This window comes from Rattus norvegicus, chromosome 4 (assembly GCF_021556685.1).
Source record: "Rattus norvegicus strain SHRSP/BbbUtx chromosome 4, alternate assembly SHRSP_T2T, whole genome shotgun sequence".
Lineage (NCBI taxonomy): Eukaryota > Metazoa > Chordata > Mammalia > Rodentia > Muridae > Rattus > Rattus norvegicus.
The window spans coordinates 64,449,494-64,468,037 of NC_141537.1; the positions used below are offsets into that span (position 1 = coordinate 64,449,494).

General features: G+C 48.5%; 1 protein-coding gene across 2 annotated transcripts in view; it reads right to left on the reverse strand.

The window, feature by feature from the left end:
• The window catches only part of Slc23a4 (solute carrier family 23 member 4), a 47,896-nt gene extending 31,513 nt beyond the window's left edge, over positions 1–16,383 (reverse strand). The window contains exons 1-3 of one of the 2 annotated variants that reach the window (NM_001270038.2): positions 15,923–16,022; positions 8,846–8,989; positions 7,296–7,453 (exon numbers count right to left, since the gene is read on the reverse strand). In NM_001270038.2, the coding sequence (NP_001256967.1) occupies positions 7,296–7,453; positions 8,846–8,989; positions 15,923–15,964 (344 nt within the window). In that variant the 5' untranslated portion in view covers positions 15,965–16,022. Of the gene's footprint in view, positions 1–7,295; positions 7,454–8,845; positions 8,990–15,922 lie in introns of both variants that reach the window. The other variant, XM_087657221.1, reaches the window with a different exon arrangement.
• Positions 16,384–18,544: the final 2,161 nt, after the last annotated feature.

Below are 18,544 nucleotides of genomic sequence, written 5' to 3' on the forward strand. Positions count from 1 at the left end.
GCAGGTACAGTCACAAAGGAGACTCAGGCCAGACCCTCCAACCGGAGCTCCCAGGCTCCGTGGACGCTAAGCAGCAAACGCCAGTCGTGGCTCTCAAGTACATACTTGCCTCAAATATAGGGTAGAGGATGCAGGCTCACATAACATGCTCTGATGTTAGTCTTTAAAAATGAAAATAGGAATCTGGGTGGTGGTGTCACAGGCCTTTAATCCCAGCACCTGTGAGTCCGAGGCCAGCCTGGTCTACAGAGCAAGTCCCGGGACAGCCACTGGGGCTACATAGAGAAACCCTGGCTTGAAAAAAACAGAAACAAACAAACAAAAGGCCAAAATGCAAGCAAGCAAACATCAAAAAAACAGAGCAATGATTATCTTCCCTTGCCATAAAGCAGCTCCTGTACTTTGAAGGCAAATAGATGACAAGTGATGGAAAACTGTAAGAGTAGGTTAAAACCACCGTAAGACTGTATACAACTCAGAAATAGCCCCGACCTTCTCTTCCCACATTCCTTTGATCTAAGACTAGACACACCTTATTAGCACACCTCTTCCAAAGAAACCTCCCTAGTTAAAATTACAATTAATGCCAGAGACAGTTAAATCTGAAGCTGCACACAGGCCTTCCGTTTCCTCAGAGAGTACCCTGCAAACTCAGGGTCCTGTTTGAAATAAATGATTTTAAGGCAAAAGGGGGCATTAGCAGCAGAAGCTGGTCAGCTCGCCACCTGCAGATCAGAATGTTGGCACCCACACGGGGGATTAGGAACTGTTTATCAGCCAGAAGCTGAGCTCTGTGCAAGTGCGTTCAGCTCGGAAACTAAGCTAAATTAGGCTACCTTGTGTTCAAACTTTAGGAGTTTAAGAATGAAATACTTTGCATCCTAAGTGGTCAAAAACAAAAGTGGATTTGTCTCATTTTATAACCTCAGTGGGTGTCAGAAGTGAGCAGTAAGTCAGGGGGTACACAGGAGTGCCTGCAGAATCATGTCACCAACGCTTCGAGGGTTGTCAAGGGCTACAGCTGCCAGCCCTACCCCGGGAAAGGCCTTTGTAGCCCCTAGGCCAGGGCACAGTGGGTACCCTCTCCATTGGGAATTCAGTAGCCATCATGCTAACTGGGTTTGACTTGGTTTTCTGAACACTTACTGCAGTGCTAGCATCTGTGTGTCATGTGTAGGCAAGAGCTGCGTTATCTACTGGCCAGCAGATTTCCCACATCTATGTGGGCCTCTGACTCATTCCTAAACTCACTGTGATAGCCTTTGATTCCTTCCCCGGCAGTTACTCATCAGGGCAGGACATAATGGGAAACCCACCTCCATGGGTGGGACCAAGCTCAGCTTTCTGTCTATTCCCTCATGGTCTAATGACATCAGCACGATCCACTTTGTAATTTTATTTCCCTAGGGTGTAAGCTCCTTGAATTCCTTGACCCCTGACTCCTGATTAGCTTGGACATTGGCTTAAGGAACACCCGGAAGGCTAACAGGTTCATTCCTCTAGCCAGCTGACATACATGTTTATTGTCAAAGTATCAGAAACAAAAGAGACTTTGGCACATTCACAGATCAATTATTTCATTGTACCAAAAAGAAAATTCAAGAGAGCGGAAGTGATATTCCATGTTCCCACAGTTAAAGCCAGGACCAGAACTGGGGCCTCAGCCTCTTCCACGACCGTAATTCACTGCGTCAGATGCATGCTGCGTGCCTGGCACACTGCCTTCTAAATATTTATATTTATGCCCATGATTGGTCAGAGAAGCTTCTTTTCATAATGGGTGCAAGGGACTGCTGAGGCGAATCTCTGGCCAAAAGGAGCTGCTAGCGTACTCGGCCCTGGAGGGAATACCTATATTGCTTACCTCAAGGATCAGGGACAGAAAGAAGGAGCTATGGACAGGTTGCTGGGGAGAGGGAAACATTTCCTTCAGTGGTGTAGCCATTGGTGAGGTGCCCGTGGTGCCTCAAATAACCTCTCACTTGTACTTCTGAAAGTGACCCTAATGAAACTAGCTGGGTCACTAAATAAACGAATAAAAGGAGAAAGAAAGAGGAAAGGGGAGACTGGTTGGGAAAAGCAAGTAAATCAGGAAGAGTGGCATGGGGACCAGAGAGAGTAGTCAGAGTAAAAAGTATCAAAATACAATATATGCATGTATGTAATTGACAAAAAAAGATAATAAAAAGAGTCACAAATACAAAGTAGCCTTAAAAATTAATAGCACCAGGGGAGTGGGCTGTTCCAATCACAAAGGCTGTGTTTGTAACCACCATGGGGCAGGGTGGGAAGGGACTCCTGTCCACCCAGGGGACATCAAGTCTCTGATGTGTGGCCGATGCAGCTTCTTAGTCCCAGGGCCAATCATGGAAAAAGCAGGAGTCTAAATTCCAGGGACCCAAATAGTAGGCTACAGCCAACTTTGTGCTGTTTGATTCTTCATTGTACTTTGGGGAGAAATCCTAACTCACAGAGATGCTGACAGAAGAGAGGAGACAGAAAGGGTGTTATGGCCTAACACCCACCCCCAGCATAGCTGTAGCCATTCTGTTCCATGCCTGCCAGCTATTTCATATTGTTTCAGTGACATGCCTGCCAGTCACTGACACAGAGAAGGGTCTTGGCTCAAGGACATGATGACTGTGCACCCTGTTTTGTTCTGTATATCCTGAATGTTCTGTATGAGGTTTGCTAATCTTAAGAAATTCCACAAAGCTTGATTTGATTTGATCCGATCAAATCAAAGGTCAATATGAATGACTATGTCTAAAATATCTTGAGCCAGAGCTGACCACCAGGCAGTCCTTCCTGCACCTATGTATAAGCTCAATGTGGCTGACACTGAAGAGTGATACAAATAAGTCAAAGGGTTATGATTATAATACCCATGCTCTCTTATCTCGATGTTCTGAAATTCCTCTGCTCACCACCCATCCACCACTCAGGACCAATCAGCATGAAGGTTAGCCGATGACACTTTGCCTAGTGAGCCAACTGCCCGCTCCTTGCTCTTTAAACTCTTGAACCTGGTGTTTCCTATAAAAAGCCAACTCTTGAGAATAGACTGGGACCACAGACCTTTTTTGCTGTCCTGGATGTCCAGTATTTTGGTGTACATTCAATAAACTATTCTTGCTTAACTGACGTTATTTATTTTAGTTGTGGAAGATCCTCAAGCATGGACACTCGCAGCCTGAGATCTGATCTGGGCTTTGTGTCAGGAGGACTTGGAGATATCACTCACCTTCACTGCACTGTGAAGATGTAGGCAGAGTTTCTTTATCTGCTCAGAGAAAGCAGGAATGGCTCTGTCTGCTGGGAGTGACTTGTCTCGGATGGGAGGAGGGCTGTGAGGGGCTGACTCACAAGCAAGACAAGGCCATAGCATCATCAACTCACGACTACAAATGCTGGTGTAAGGTCTGCACGAGAGCCTCTAAACATCCAGTTTAGATGGGAGGGGGGAGCCCCAGATGTAGCCACTGTCGAGTCACTACCCACATGCCAACAGATAGCTCTGTACTCGTGCCCAACTAGGCAGTTGTGCTGAAGTCCAGTGGGTCAAAAGGTAAAACCCAAACAAAACAAAATGACATTAAAATAGGATGGGGACTTGGTAAGAGGAGAGGGATGGGGTAGGGGAGAGAAGGTAGAAGGTGGAGTGACCAGAGTATACATGTATGAAACTGTCAAAGAATAAGTTAAGTTTTAAAACCCTAGCGATACGTTCACTAATGATGTGCCCACACTGTTATAAAATTTGCAAAGCAAATGACGTCAGCCATTGGCTACGCAATCTATTTCCACTGTCAGCGCTACCTACTCCCTAGTGTTTGCATCAGCACTGCAGGGCTTTTGCTAAGGGGAAGCCAAGTCGAGATACATTTTGTCAGAATGAACTGGGATGTATAGTTAATTTATTACTTAATCGTAGTCATAGTGTTGTCACGCTTTCCAGAAATATCTCCACTGCCACAATGCCAACTCAAGGTCAGGACGCAAAGGTCTAGGACCAAGGGTGGCATTGGGACGTCAAGGTATCCCCTAGTCCATGGCCCTGACGTGTGGGTATAGAAAGGGGTAGTTGGGAAACAGGACTGGAAATGAGTGGAGTTAAAGCTATCACGTTGGTGATAATTACATATGAAGGATCATCAGAGGAAACATGGCTATCGTGGATGGAATACACAAGCTGGAATCTCTCTCCTCCAGGAAGCAGGGACAACTGTGAACCAGGCAGACTTTTGTTTGCTTGTTTACTCCAGTTTACCAGTTTTGAGTTGGGGGCTCCCTGTACAGCTCTGGCTAGCCTAGAACTCACTATGTAGTCCAGGATACCCATGGGCTTGTTGCAGTCCTCCTGTCTGTGCCTCCGGAGTGCGGGGTTCACAGGTGTGGGCCGCCACACCCAGCTGGCACCAGGCATCTTCAAGACTCATTTTCTTGCCAGTCCAGAGATGCACAGCAGGTACGCACTCTGGCCTGTAACTCCGCCACTGGAATTTTAATTTTTTTATAAGGTAGAGTTCACCAGAATTCTTCTGTTTGTGGGGTGCAAATCTATGAGTGAAGGCAGAGTGGGGTCCACCCAGCAGTGACAACAAATAACTGAAGCTGTCTCCTCGATGGCCAATGATTGTGAGCCGGCCGGGATGCAAGACCACAGACGCACGAGGAGTAGCTTAGGTGACTTCAGCTAAATAATAACGATTTAGCAGTAATACTGCATTTGGGAATGTTTGCTATTCGTGGTGTTTGTCTGCTCTTTTAAGAATTGCAGTGTGGGGCTGGGAAAATAGCTCAGTGAGTAGGAGAGACCGCTCTGAAAGCAAGAGATGCTAAGGTTCAACCCAGAGATGGTCACATGAGTCTGTAACCCAGAAATGAGGGGACAAAAATAGACAGATCCTGGGAACGTTTTCATCTGTCAGTGATCCTAGTCAAAATGGTGAGCTTCAGAAAAAGATGCCTAACATCCTCTTCTAACTTGTGCATGTGTGCCTGCACGTACGTGTACACACACACACACACACACACACACACACACACACACACACACACACACACACGCACAGAGCGAGGTAGCTCATGCCTTTAATCCCAGCACTCAGGAACTGAGTCAGGTAGATCTCTGTGAGTTCAAAGCCAGCCTGGTCTACAGAATGAGTTCTAGGATAGCCAGGGCTGTTACATAGAGAAACTATATCTAGTTAAAACGAAAATAAATAAATAAATAAATAAGAAAAGAGAAGAAAATTTGTGACTTACTATTACATTTTTCTCTATAAATGTTCTCATTCCTGTATAATTTTGTATTCGTGCTTTTCTGTGCTTTTTCTTAAAGATGACACCAAAAGCTCTAGCACCTCAAGCCACACACACACACACACACACACACACACAGACGCGTACACACACAAACACACACATATACACACGTGCACACACACATACACACACATACACACACTCACACACACATATACACACACACCCACGCACACACACACACTCACACACATACACATACACACACTCACACACACATATACACACATACACACACACACGCACGCACACACACTCACACACACACGCACACGCACGCGCGCGCGCACACACACACACACACACACATTTGCCATTTCTTCTCAGAACTAGGTGTTAAGAAAATATCAAAGGCAGGAAGCATTGAGTACAAATGGGTTTGACTGAAGGAGGTGAACAAAAGGGCCAAGAAGTTCTTCAGAGAGAAATTCCCAGGCAGTGACCTGCAGCCCCTGCCCTCCACAGTGTGAGAGTCCAGACCCCTGCACTTTCCTTAACATCTTTTTCACATTTGTGTTGTGAGCCACTGAGTTTAACCAGGGTTGCCTGTGTCTGGAGCTATCCACCAGAGCATGCTGGACTCCTTAGTCATACAGCTGAAGACGATGGCTACTGCTCTCCCAGCACCTATCAATCAATCGCCAATAGTTCATCACTAAAGGATAAGGCCCTGCGAGCCCCTCCACCATCTGTGACCTACTGTTGGTAAAGCCAGAGCCGCTCTTGTGGCAATGGTCAAGGAAACAACAGTTACTGTAAGTTCGTGATTGTAATGGCTGTGCGGAGTCTAGAGAACATCACTTCACAGTTCTTCATATCTTCCTGCTCCCGCTTCCTCCCAAGCCCCTCTTTTATAAAGCTCAATTAATTTAATTTACCGTATCAATTTGACTGGGTTAATGGATGCTCAGTTAGTCAGTCAGTAGAGTGTATCTCTAAGGGTGTTTCCAGGAAAAACTTGGCAAGACATCAGCAGATGAAGCAAACACACTGTCCCTCACCATTATGGGAAGGTCCCAAGCCATCTTTGGAAGATCGAAACAAAACAAAAAGACAATGGGAGGTGAATTTGCTCTTTTTCTCCCTGGTTGCCCATCTCTTTATTCCTCCAACACCTCTGTGCCCCTGGTTCTCCAGGTTCCGCACTGAGCTGAAGCAGATCTGGCCCGCCAGGCAGGTTCATGGTTCAGTGCCAGATTTGTCAGCTTATAGCTTTATAACTTTTTAGCATCACCCATCATCTGAATCTTCACTGGTTTGTTCTTATCAAGAGCCTCACACATATTAGGAGCAGACAGACAGAGAGACATGGGGGCTAAGGGGAGGGCTCAATCCACAGTGTGCCCCCCATACGAGCATTAAAACCTGAACTCAGTGCCCCCCACCTCCATAAAAGGTCTAGATGCAAGAGGGCACACTTGTAATCCCAGCACTGGAAGGTAGCTGGTCAGCCAGCCCAGCCTGCTTGGAGGGATCCAGGCCACTGAGAGACTCTGTCTCAAAACATAGAGTGACTATTGAGGAAGGAACACCTGAAGCTGTGCTTGGGCCTCCTCACATTCATACATACATGCGCGTGCACCAGAATACACAGGTTCAGATGAACATGCATGCACTACACACACACACACACACACACACACACACACACACACACACACACACACACGGGGGGGGAGAGGGAGGGGGAGAGAGAGAGAGAGAGAGAGAGAGAGAGAGAGAGAGAGAGAGAGTGAGCCCTGGTTCATCATGTCTTCTGCCTTTCTCTTAGCTCAATTGTATAAACTAATAAAGAACACATTTCCCCCCTAAGCTAATATGTAATTCTCTTCCCTTCAGTCAAGCACCCTGGTTCATCACTTACCCCTCCCTCCAACCAGCTTCGTGTCACCCAGCGGCATCCAAGCAGACCTCACCAGTACCATAGCAAGTAGAACTCAAGATCCCTGGAGAGCAATTTTACCTACCTGACCCCTAAAAGCACTTGCAAGAGGGTGCAGATGCCTGAGACAAAGAAAATGGTGCTGATGAGGTAGCTTTGGGTCAGGGGGTCATGCTGCAGGCACAGGTCCTTGGCCAGGATGAGCGGCACGGCCACGAGGCCGCCCAGGGCTGTGAGGAAGTGCTGTGAGAGCAGAACAGAAGGAGGTGGGCATAAGATGCTGCTGGCTGCCTCTCCATTCCCCAAGGCAGAAGTGCATCCTCCCTGGGGAAGTCATAGCGCACAGCCTCCGATCCCAGAGTGAAAAATCCGATGAATGTAAGTTACAGAGAGGCAAACAGGAGACAGACATCGATCAACTGGTACAAGAACGAGCCGCTGGGTCACATACCCTGGCGTCAGTCTGATTAGGTCTAGGGAAGTGTTCTCATGGGCTGCGGCTGGACCTGTCTGAAGTCATACCAAGTGTCCTGGATGATGGTCCAGTCCCACACCAGTGTGACCTTTTCTATGTATCTATCCCTTGAACCCCTCTTCCTCCTCCTTCTCCTTGGGGTAGAGATTGCCACATCTTCTAACCACACAGGTGGAGATAGCAGGAGGGTAGCCGGTGAGAAATAAATCCCCGGGTCTTTAAGGGGCAGCTTCAGCTCCAGTTGTGTCAAAGGGATCAGCCAACCATTGGATTACCCCACCCACATGGTTAATCCCCTTGATGAGGAACAATCCGAACAATGTGACCAGCACTGCTCTTTGACAAACTGGGGTGGGGGTAGGGTGTATAGCGGAAGCAGGAAAGACTTTAAAACTCCCTGACAGACTGTGTGGAAAAACAAAAGGGACTTGGCTGCCCCCCACCGCCCTAGGAGGCCCATAAGAGAGTGTGCAGAAAAAGAAAGCATGAATATTTCAAGGCACGTTCTGACAAACTTTAAATTCTTCCACGAGCCCTTGGACAATGACGTGAGTTTAATTCTTTACGGCCCTTTTTTAGTGAGACTGTGGAGTGAACACAAGGCCTCACACAATAGGCAAATACACAGAACGTGTAAGCTACCCCCGAACCAGCCCTGGAAGCCTCACACAGACATTTCTTTGGCATGCCAGCAGCTAGGCCAGTAGAAGGCACAGCCCTCTCCAGGCCTAGAACCCACCAGTGTTTTCGTACTGTTCAGCAACAGTGGTGAGCGCCACCTATCAGGGTTGACTCCCTCCTATTATCCAATAAACCTCATGATCCTAGAGACTAGGTAACTGTGAAAGCTGAAACAGAGAGAGACTGCTGACAGAGCGGCTCTGAGGAAGGAGCTCGTACCTCTCTGCCTCCGAAGGGCCTCACCTACGTGAGGCAGACCTTTAACCACATCAGTTACCGGCACCCAAGTGAGTCACCTCAGAATGGTCTTTTTTCTAAGCCTCTTTTTCTAAGCCTCACACCTACCCTCACGTGCTGAGGGAGAGACCTGGGGTTGATATGGAAGCTACAGCAGCTGATCTGTAACTGCTGTACTAATTTGATCTGCAGTTGTTTGATACAGAGCTTCCTTGGACCTAGTGCTGGCTGGGAGGACGTACCTGGATCCCCAGGAAGATGCAGAGGTACCATGGTGGGCGGTCCAGGATGCCATAGGCCAGGTGACTGCTGCTGAAGTCCTTCTGCTGTCTGTCCTTTGTCTTCCCCTGGTCTTCAGTGTGGGAGCTAAGCGCACCATCACCCCTCTGCCAAGACAAGGAAAGAGCACGTGTGAGCTGGGAGAAGACCTCAGCTGCATGGTGGGACACCCTTCCAGACACGAGAGGGAGGCCTAGGGTAGGGGTCAGCAGTGTCAGCCTGCAGAGGACTACAGAGACAGAGGAATGACCAGTGCTACCCTGATCCATACTGTGGGCATCTGTGTTAAAGACTCTTAGGTCTTGGGCTATAGAAGGTGGGGGTAGGGAGTGATCTAAAACCTTGGCAGAGAGACGTGTTTGCTAGGGAGGAGAGGGAAGCCCACCTTAAGGTCGAAAAATAGGTAGATTTCCTCTCGGGAATGGAGGGTGGTTGAAGACACCACATGCTTAGAGTACAGGACTCCGATGATTGGAGCTGGATCTGACCTGAAAGCCTCTTTCCTACAATTTGCCCCCACCCACCATGGTTCCAGCAGACACGTGTCAGTGGCAACCAACAGCTGTCTAGTTGGACTTTGGCAGGAAGGGGATTTATATCTGCCACTAGAAGCTGAGCCAACTTACCAGGGCTAATCAGATCACGGACATGGGGGGTGGGGGGAACTGCCACCATCATTCTGCCAGACCAGCATAATTCCTTACAGCATTCGAAACCTTATCCTTACACCTATAGAAAAGGGTAGCTGCCGCCCCTCGTCAAAGAGGCCTCTCCTCACAGCCCATAGAGATCCTCCCAGAAACTCATAACGGTGCCCAGTGCAGAGATCAAGAGACTATGAGGAGTCCGGCCCCCGCGAATACATCTGTGTCACAGCTCCTCTTCTGTGTGTGCGTCTTGGGGGACATAGAGGGAGAGCGGGCAGAAAGATTGTAAGAGCCTTGCTTTGCTCTATCATGCACCCTCCATCTCCAGTCCCTGCCGTGAGTGTGAGCCGAAGAATGACTATGACGGACTAATGTGATGAGCTGCAGAACCCACGGAAACCACCCAGGCCAATTCACATTCCTACCGCTTAACCGAAATAAATAAATAAATAACTCGGAATTACAGATTTTTATCCTAACGTATTGACTGTACGGCTCACTCACCTTGGGCGAATGAATAGTATTTCTGCTTCTGTGTTCTCTCCACACATCTAGGTGGGTGAGAAAACTGCCTTGTGGTATGAAGCACACAGACCGGGACCTTAACACGTCACAACTGCCAATAAGTGTTAGCTGTTGTGTTCACTGTGACCTCCCATAATTGCCGGGGCTGCCATGTACTATGGCTGACCCTGAGACAGCTGGCTGTGGGCAGAGGGACGTGGGTACACCGTCTCTGGGGTGATCGGAGGTATCAAGGCCACCACCAGCGTGAGGATCAAGTCATTCCAGCTGACGTGCCCCCGGGGAGTCTCCGGGCCCTGGTCAGGTCACAGAGTGCAGGGCCTAAGCAATGGCAGTCAGGGCTGCCCCAAAGGTAGTGTGGGAGCGGGAGAGAGTCCCAAAAAGGCTGCTGAAGTAGGCTCCTCCAGGGCCACCTTCACACCTAGGTTTCCCACTGCCACCCACCTCAGGGAACGTCTCTGGAGCAGCGTGGGCTCGTGACCTCATGGATTGGTATCAAGCACTTGACTCCCTGTGCTCCTTCCATCAAAGAAAAAATATTTCAAATATTTGGACTACCTTAGTAGAAAAGTGAGTCGTGTATTAAACGCCCTCGAAGTGCATTTTTTAAAAATTCTATTTGTTTGGCAATACTGAAGATCAAACCCAGAGCCTATGAGTCAAACATAGAACCTCTTTATGCTACACCTCCTCTGAGCTACACCCCTAGACTTTTCCATCTCATTTTAAAACCAGTGAAAGCATCGTGGGGCCGAGGAGCTTGGAGGTATGGAGAGCAGGTCCAGAGAAAAAGTACGGTTGAGGTGTGTCCTACCCCCCTAAATCTGGTCGTGAGAGAAACCTGGTAGCCAGGTTAAACGTCCTCTCCCCTTAGGTTATGTCCAGCATCACCTGGGAGCCCCCTTATGCTAATGAGGCATCTCTGGCACCCTGGCCTGGGCAATCATGTACACTCACCCTGAAAGCCCCTACCCACTCCTCAAAGGTTTAAGTAGCCTTTGTCTGCCTCTCCACCCCCCTCCTTAAATGCTCATAGGTACCTGAGGTCTCTTTTGCTCTCAGCTGTCCCACTTCACTTCCCCTCTTGAGATCTACCGGTTGTGATTATTAAGGGCAGGAGGTGGAGCTTGAACTCCATGAGCTTCTAAACTACCAAGAACTGGGGCACTATGTGTTCTCTACCTAATGGATTGGTGGCTCCACTCCAGAGAAGTGTGAGATGGTAGGGTCTCAACTTGAATAGACGTGGAGGGTAAGAGCAGTTTCAGATCGAGAACTGGACAGCTGTTTGTTGCACCACCCCCAGAAAGCACCCCCTAGGGATCAGTATCCAATATGTCCTGTCCCATTACTGGAAGTCTCTCTTTTCCAAGGTTTCAGCTAGCGCGCGCGCACACACACACACACACACACACACACACACACACACACACACACACAGGTGTGTGTGCATGTGCACAGAATGAATACAAGTGGCCCTGGAGGCCAGATGAGAGTGTCAGACTGCCCGGAACTGGAGATACAGGTGGCTGTACCACTCAACAGAGGCACCAAGAACTGAACTTGGGTCTTTCTGCAAGAGCTCTTAGCTCCTGAGCCTCCTCTCCAGTCCTGAGCCTTATAGTTTAAACTGCACCATTCTGAGCAGTGGGATGGGATCCTACGGTAACCTTTCCCACCATGCCTGGGAAGGCAATTCTCCTTCTGTCTAGAGTATCCATGCTGTGTGTGCTACCTTCTGGTTATTCCCTGATATCAGACCAACTGCCTTAGGATCCCAGGACTGTGGTCAAGGACCCCAACATGAATACTACTCAAAGGGACACCAGAACATAAAACATGGAAAGACACATTGATACCATGAAGCAGCATTGCATTGCAGGGTATATGGGAGAAAGTACGCACATGCACACAGACATCACAAAATATAAACATATATAGACATATATAAATACATAAATATATGTATATATCACACATCACAAATACATGTGAATTTATATGTATGTATCATGCATATCACAAATAAACATATATAAGTATGTAAATATATAAACATACACATGAGAAACAATACAGTTCAGCACTACCTAACATTTCAGGAAGGAATCCCCTGGGAGCCTTAGGAAACATCTGCACAAACAGTGGTGACTTTTGTTTTCTAAGTGCAGTCCCTCAACCTCTGCACCACTGACATTTTGCACTGCATAATTCTTTGCCGTGAGCTGCCAGGTTGAGGCTGGAGGGTCCTGACCTGTGCACTGAATTATGTTCAGTGACATTCCTTCCCCCGCCTCTCTCCTAGCTGTGATAACACAGCTTATCTCTGGATGTTGCCAGTGACTGGTTGGAGCCATTGCTGTAAGAGCAGTTCCCACTTTCCCCAAGGAAGATCTAGCTTAGGGGCAGTGCTGGCTGGAGAGGAGGCAGATGTGGGGTCACAGACTGCACCGTGTGCTATTGAAGGTGCACAAAGCCAGACCTTCCATGGGGGCAGAATACAAATATTCAACCCAATTCCTTTCTGACACATACTCATGAGTTCCTCACCACTGGTAATAGAGAAAGGCCAGCTTGGCGCATTGAGGGAGCCATGAATCGGCTTCATGCTTCCTGATATGGGGTCTACTGAGCTAGCCTCAGCCCCACTCTGCAGGGCTATTTTGTGCCTGGATAAAACATTGGTTTGTAAATTTCCCTCTTTATGCCATGTCTTCCTGAGAAGTGTGACCCATCAAGAGGGTCCAAGGACATCCGCAGGATGGCTGACAGATTGATGGCTGCAGTTTCTGGAGCAGTACACATGGACCGCCGCCCTCAGGGAGCTGCTCTGTGTGGGTAACAAGCCTTGTCATCACTTAGAAAACAGCAGTCGCCACTGTTTCTGGAGATGCTCTCTAAGACTCCCAGGAGATTCCTTCCTGAAATTCAGGTGGTGTGGAACTGTGTCATTTCTCATGTATGTTTATATATTTATGTATTTATATACATATATATGTTTACATATTTGTGATATTATGATACATATATGCATATGTATATTCCGTGTATTTTCGTGATATGTATGAGGGGAAAACGCAGAAGGAAGAATTACAACAGGGAAACAAAAAACACACCAGAAGGAGCGAGGGTGGGAAATCAGCTCACACAGGGTCAAAGGTCAGGCACGGCCGTGACATTCTCAGGAGCCTTACAGATTAGTGAGACAGATGATACCCAACAAGGTGAATGAGAAAAATCCCACAGCAACTATCTCAAAAGATGATAAAAATAATGCTGGAAAAATTCAAAGGAAAATACGCTGCCTGGGCAGGAAGATGTTTCCAAAAGCCATAAGGTCCCAATAGCAGGGCAGCTGCCTCTAAAGAGACTCTAGCCAGCCTGAGCATGCATGGCAAACAGTGCCCTTCTCTCCCACCCCCTCCGCCTTACTAAACACCGTTAACTTACATTCCTAAAGCCAGCCACCAAGGACTAGTCCCACATTTGGCCACTTCCTCCTCCTGAGGCTGACTGTCAAGATCCAGCAATCAAGTTCTCAGTACAAATGGGAGACAGAGGGCAGGGATAAGGGACAAAGATGGGAGATGGAGGAAAAGGGAGAAGGGGGAAGGGAACGAGGGAGAAGAGGAAGGCTGCCTTAATTAACATTAAAATCAAAATTAAACACCTCATCCCAGAACAGGACTTCCCCTTTTACCTGTATAAATTACTATTTGCCTAGGGGCCACATCTGTCTCCACTCTATCCATCCCCACCACTCCACCCTCTACCCACTCCTACCCCTGACAAATACTCCTTCCTCTTCTCCCTCGTTCCCTTCCCCCTTCTCCCTTTTCCTCCATCTCCCATCTTTGTCCCTTATCCCTGCCCTCTGTCTCCCATTTGTACTGAGAACTTGATCTTGGGGTAACTTGGAGGTCCTTCCCCCACCATAATGTTGGCCAGGAAAGCCCCCAGGGCCTTGGCTATGGCTGCTGCTGTTGGCTGCATGCTACAACTAGGAGGTAGATCTCGACTGCCGAGACACCCGTGTATTTTAGCTCCGGGACACAGAGAAGTCAGACGGGGACTAAGAAGGACAATCCCTCCCTACTGATTGGCCTTCGGAATGCCAGAAGGCACTATGGAGGCTACTAGAGGGAGAAGGCAATCACCAGGGGTCTCGCTGTACACTGTGGTATCAAACTGGCAGGCAAGGTGTGCTCAGTGGTGCAATAGTGGGGACTGTTGTTGGAAATACAGTCGAAAACATTTCCATTGGATTTCAGGACGTGGGGGGAACTTGAGGGTAATGGTACAACCCAGGGCAGAATCCTGCAGCTGAGAAGGTCATGGACCCCGGCAGGGAAGCAGCACGTGCTATTGTTTTACTGACTAGATGTGATATTCCTGTCACCTTGGTTTCTACACATTTGTGAATATGTCCCACTACATTACTGCCCCCATAAGCCTCAGTTGCCCGTGGAAGGAAACTCCTTTCCAATCACAAGTGTACAGCAGAGACTCAGAGTCTGTCGGGTTCCTGAGGCTGTGGCATAATAGCCTAATACTCAGCCATAGATGAAAGAAAATATTCAAATATTGACATCACCCTGGAAGGCTTGGGGAATGGTGCTGGAGGGGTGGACGGGAAGAACGCAAAAGCTGAGGGGAGAGGTGGAGCGTCATAGAAAACCTTCATCTGTGCCTGGCAAACATCTTTACCCACAGGTTGTCACCCCTCACAGACACCCACAAGAGTGGGCCTGTTGATGTTCCTCATGGAGGGCTGAGTTGGAGAAGGTCAACCTGAGATTTCAGCCTCTCCCCTTTGTACCTCCCTGATGGTTTATGCAACCCTGCCCCAGCTTCCCTCTGGAGAAGCCATCATCCATGCCCGGGGTGGGAGGGTCACCCACTCTCCTGTAAGTAAGCCAAATCAACTCTTGTTCACCATGCTCCTCTAGGGTGGGATGGTTACGTCAGTCTGCCATGGCCCTAGCTGGGGTGATGAGACGTTCGTTTATATCACCCCCAGGAAGCATTAATGCAGGCCCTCTGCTCTCCATGAAGGATTTGACTCACAGAAGCTCAGGAGGAAATGGAACCTTCAGTATAGTTCCACAAATTTTTTTATGTCTCCAAGAAGTATAACAGAATCCTGAGGTGAGACCACGTGTTTGAGGTCAAGGGTTTTTTTCTAAAGAGCCATTATTTTCTCATTTGAGAATTGCAGGAATAGAGACAAATGGAGAGTGTCTGTGGTTGGATCCAGAGAGCAGACCGAGAACCTAAGTCAGGTTCGTGGGGGGCCCTATCCTTCGTCTGGGTCTGAAGAGAGAGACCCCTGTCTTTGGAGTGGGCAATGGCCAAGACAAGGATCTCCACTCGGCCTGCCCTGTGATTTTTAGGTGAACAAAATAGGTTGGAGAGGGTGGTGAGACCAGGGTTCTGAGACTAGCTAGAGAGGCCTCCATGGGACTAAGACTAGATGACCAGATGTAACGGGGCATGGGGGTAGGAGGCACACGTATAAAACAGAAGGAGAAGCACCTGTCACAGTGGGTGTCTCTGCTTCCCTTTGCTTGATTCACAGCCTTTGGAAAGAAAGCTAAGCCCAAAACAGAGGTTCCAATCCAGAGCTGAAGCAAATAGCAGGGGTGCCCAGTGCACATTGTCAGGAACCCCGCCCACCTTCCACAATTTCCCAGCATCTTTTATTCACAGTTTAAGGCTCAGAGAACGTCCTGTTTGTTGCAACAGTAACAGAAGCCACTCCTGCTTGGTGATAAGAACCCTAAGTTAAGGCATCCAAAGGCCAAGCTTGCACAAGGCCTCCTTCCTCCTCCCCTGGTTTCCCTCCACCCGCCAGCCACCAGCACTCACCCTGCTGTTGGGGGACTCCAAGCTGCAGACTGCAGAGTTCATGGCAACTGGAGGCAACCAGAGGGAGCTCTCCTTCTGTCTTCCTCTCAAGAGACAAGACAAATAAATCCAGGAAAGCAGTCCAGTATTTCAAGAGAGGAGCCTGACTCAGAGGGCAGGCCCTGGGGAGGTGACTTGTAGTCAAAACCTCTCCAGCTTCTTCCTGAAAAGACCAAGGTGCATCCAGCTGCAGAAAATGCTTCCTGGTTTGATAAGTTATGTGGGCACTAGGAAACAGGGTGTCATTTGAGAAGCCTTTCAAAAGGCAGATTCCCGGGGAAGGCGGAGGGGAGTGAACAGAGCTACCGGCAAGCTTTTGGTTTTTCCAACTGAAAACTGGTTGAGATGAGAGAGAGCTCATTAAAAAGATAGTGAGCCCAGGAGAGTTGATCCGTGAATGAAATGATTAATGATGGAAGGAGTATTACTTGCTCTGGGCAGGAGTATTACTTGCTCTGGGTGTTCTGCCTCCAAGGCTCTTGAGTGGAGACAAACACTTACAGCAAGGGTTCTCGCCCTGTGGGAGTCAATGACCCTTTCACAGAGGTTACCTAAGACCGTCGGAGAACGCAGATATTTACATTATGACTCATAAAATTACAGCTATGAAGTAGCGACCAAAATAATTTTGCAGTAAGGGGTCACTACACCGTGAAGAGCCGTGTTAAAGGGTCTCAGCGTTAGGAAGGTTGAGAACCACTGGCCAGGAGGCTCAATAAGAACCTGAGGAAACAGCACTGGAGCCCTTAGCGCTGGGCTAAGACACAGGAGAGCCTGGAGGAGTTTGTAAGGGGCCAGGTAGGCAGAGTCACTCTCCTGCACAGAGGACTTGGAAGGGCCTCTCCTAAAACGTGCCCACCCACCTCCAGGAAAGCCAAACTAGCAAGCAGCAGCTAGTCATGGTGGTAGGATATTCTGAGATAGGTATTCCTGACTCCTACCACTCAGAGCACATGGCAGGAGCCACAGAAAACTCCACGGGAAAAGCACAGGGAAAGCACGGGAAAGCGCAACAGGATGTTAGAAGGGGGTGGGGATGAACCTGACTGGAGCCTTGACAGAAAACCCAAGGTCAAAAAGTCATTGATGCTAAGTAGCCGTCCTCCAAGAACTTGACTCTGCACCGGCTACAGCTTTACATGTGCGTCTCTGTTTGTTTTGCTTAATTTGATGACAGACCGAGCGTGTGCACGCTCATGTTACAAATTACACCACAGGGCCCCTGAGAAGGAAGCCATCTTGGCAAGCACTCTGACTGAACTGCATTCCTTCAGTACCTACCTTTGTTTGGTTGGCTCTCTTTTCTTCCTTTTTCTTTTTTATTTTGCTTTACCTTTCTTTTTGCTTGTGTGTCTGTGCATCTGTGTAGGTGTGAGTGTGTGTGAGGGCCAGCAGTGGAAGTCAGTCATCCTCCTTCACTCTCAACCTTATTGACTGAGGCAGGGTCTCTCCCTTGAGCCCAGAGGTAGCCCATTTTATTAGTCCAGCTAGGCAGCGTGCTCTAGGGAATGCCCTGTCTTACCACTTCTGAGCGCTGGGATTACAGATGACCACTGCACACACCCAGCATCTGTGTAGGTGCAAAGGATCTGAACTCCAGTCCCCACACTGTCATGGCAAGTGCTTTTCCCACTGAGCCGCCCCCTAACCTTCACAGGTATAAACTAGTGCAGCTGAGAACTTGAACTGTTTTCCCCTTTTCAGCAAAAACCAGCTTTACTTTCCCTCTTCTGGGACCACACACACACACACACACACAGTCACACACAGTCACACATAGACACACATACACAGTCACAGACAGGCTCGGAAAGAGGGAGGGAGAGACAGACAGGCAGACAGGCAGACAGACAGGCAGACAGACAGGCAGGCAGGCACAAACACAGACACAGGCTCACGAAAAGAGACACACAGCCATACACACAAGCAAGCAGGAACCCAGACACACAGACACACCCTATTCTTTGAACTCATTCTTGCACAGCCCTGAGATTCCTCCTGAGCTGCTTAACAGGGACAGTCTCATGGCAATTTGCCGTTCCTCCTCTGTAACTGACTCCTTCTGCCAATCCTTCAACTCATCGCCAGGTCCGCCGTCCTAAGAGACAGAGCTCTAACTGTGAAAACCAAAATGCTATAAAGGAAGTTAGGCCGGGAGGAGAAATCTTGGTGAATGACACCAGCATCTATCAAGTGACCCCAGTCCTGGTCCTGAGTCCATCCTGGGCAGCATTCTTGGTCTCCCAAATCTTGGCAGATCCTCTTAACTACTTCTCATGTGTGTCCAAAACTCCAACAACAGGAAGTCTGCTAACCTCATCTCAGTCTCCTTTTGGCCCCTCTTCCCACTCTATATCAAATTCCTGCTATGTAACGCCATAACCTTCTTTCCTTCCTATCTACGGTCTGGATAAAGTCATAAAACAAGTTAGTCTTGTTTTCTCTTAAACAAACAAAGAGCAAAGCCCTTTCATACTCCCCTGAGCCATAGGATGAAACGAAACTCCTCACACAGCCATGACTGTGTTTCATGACTTCTCTCCTAAGTCTGTTGCTCAGCCCTTCCTATCACTACACCTGGGT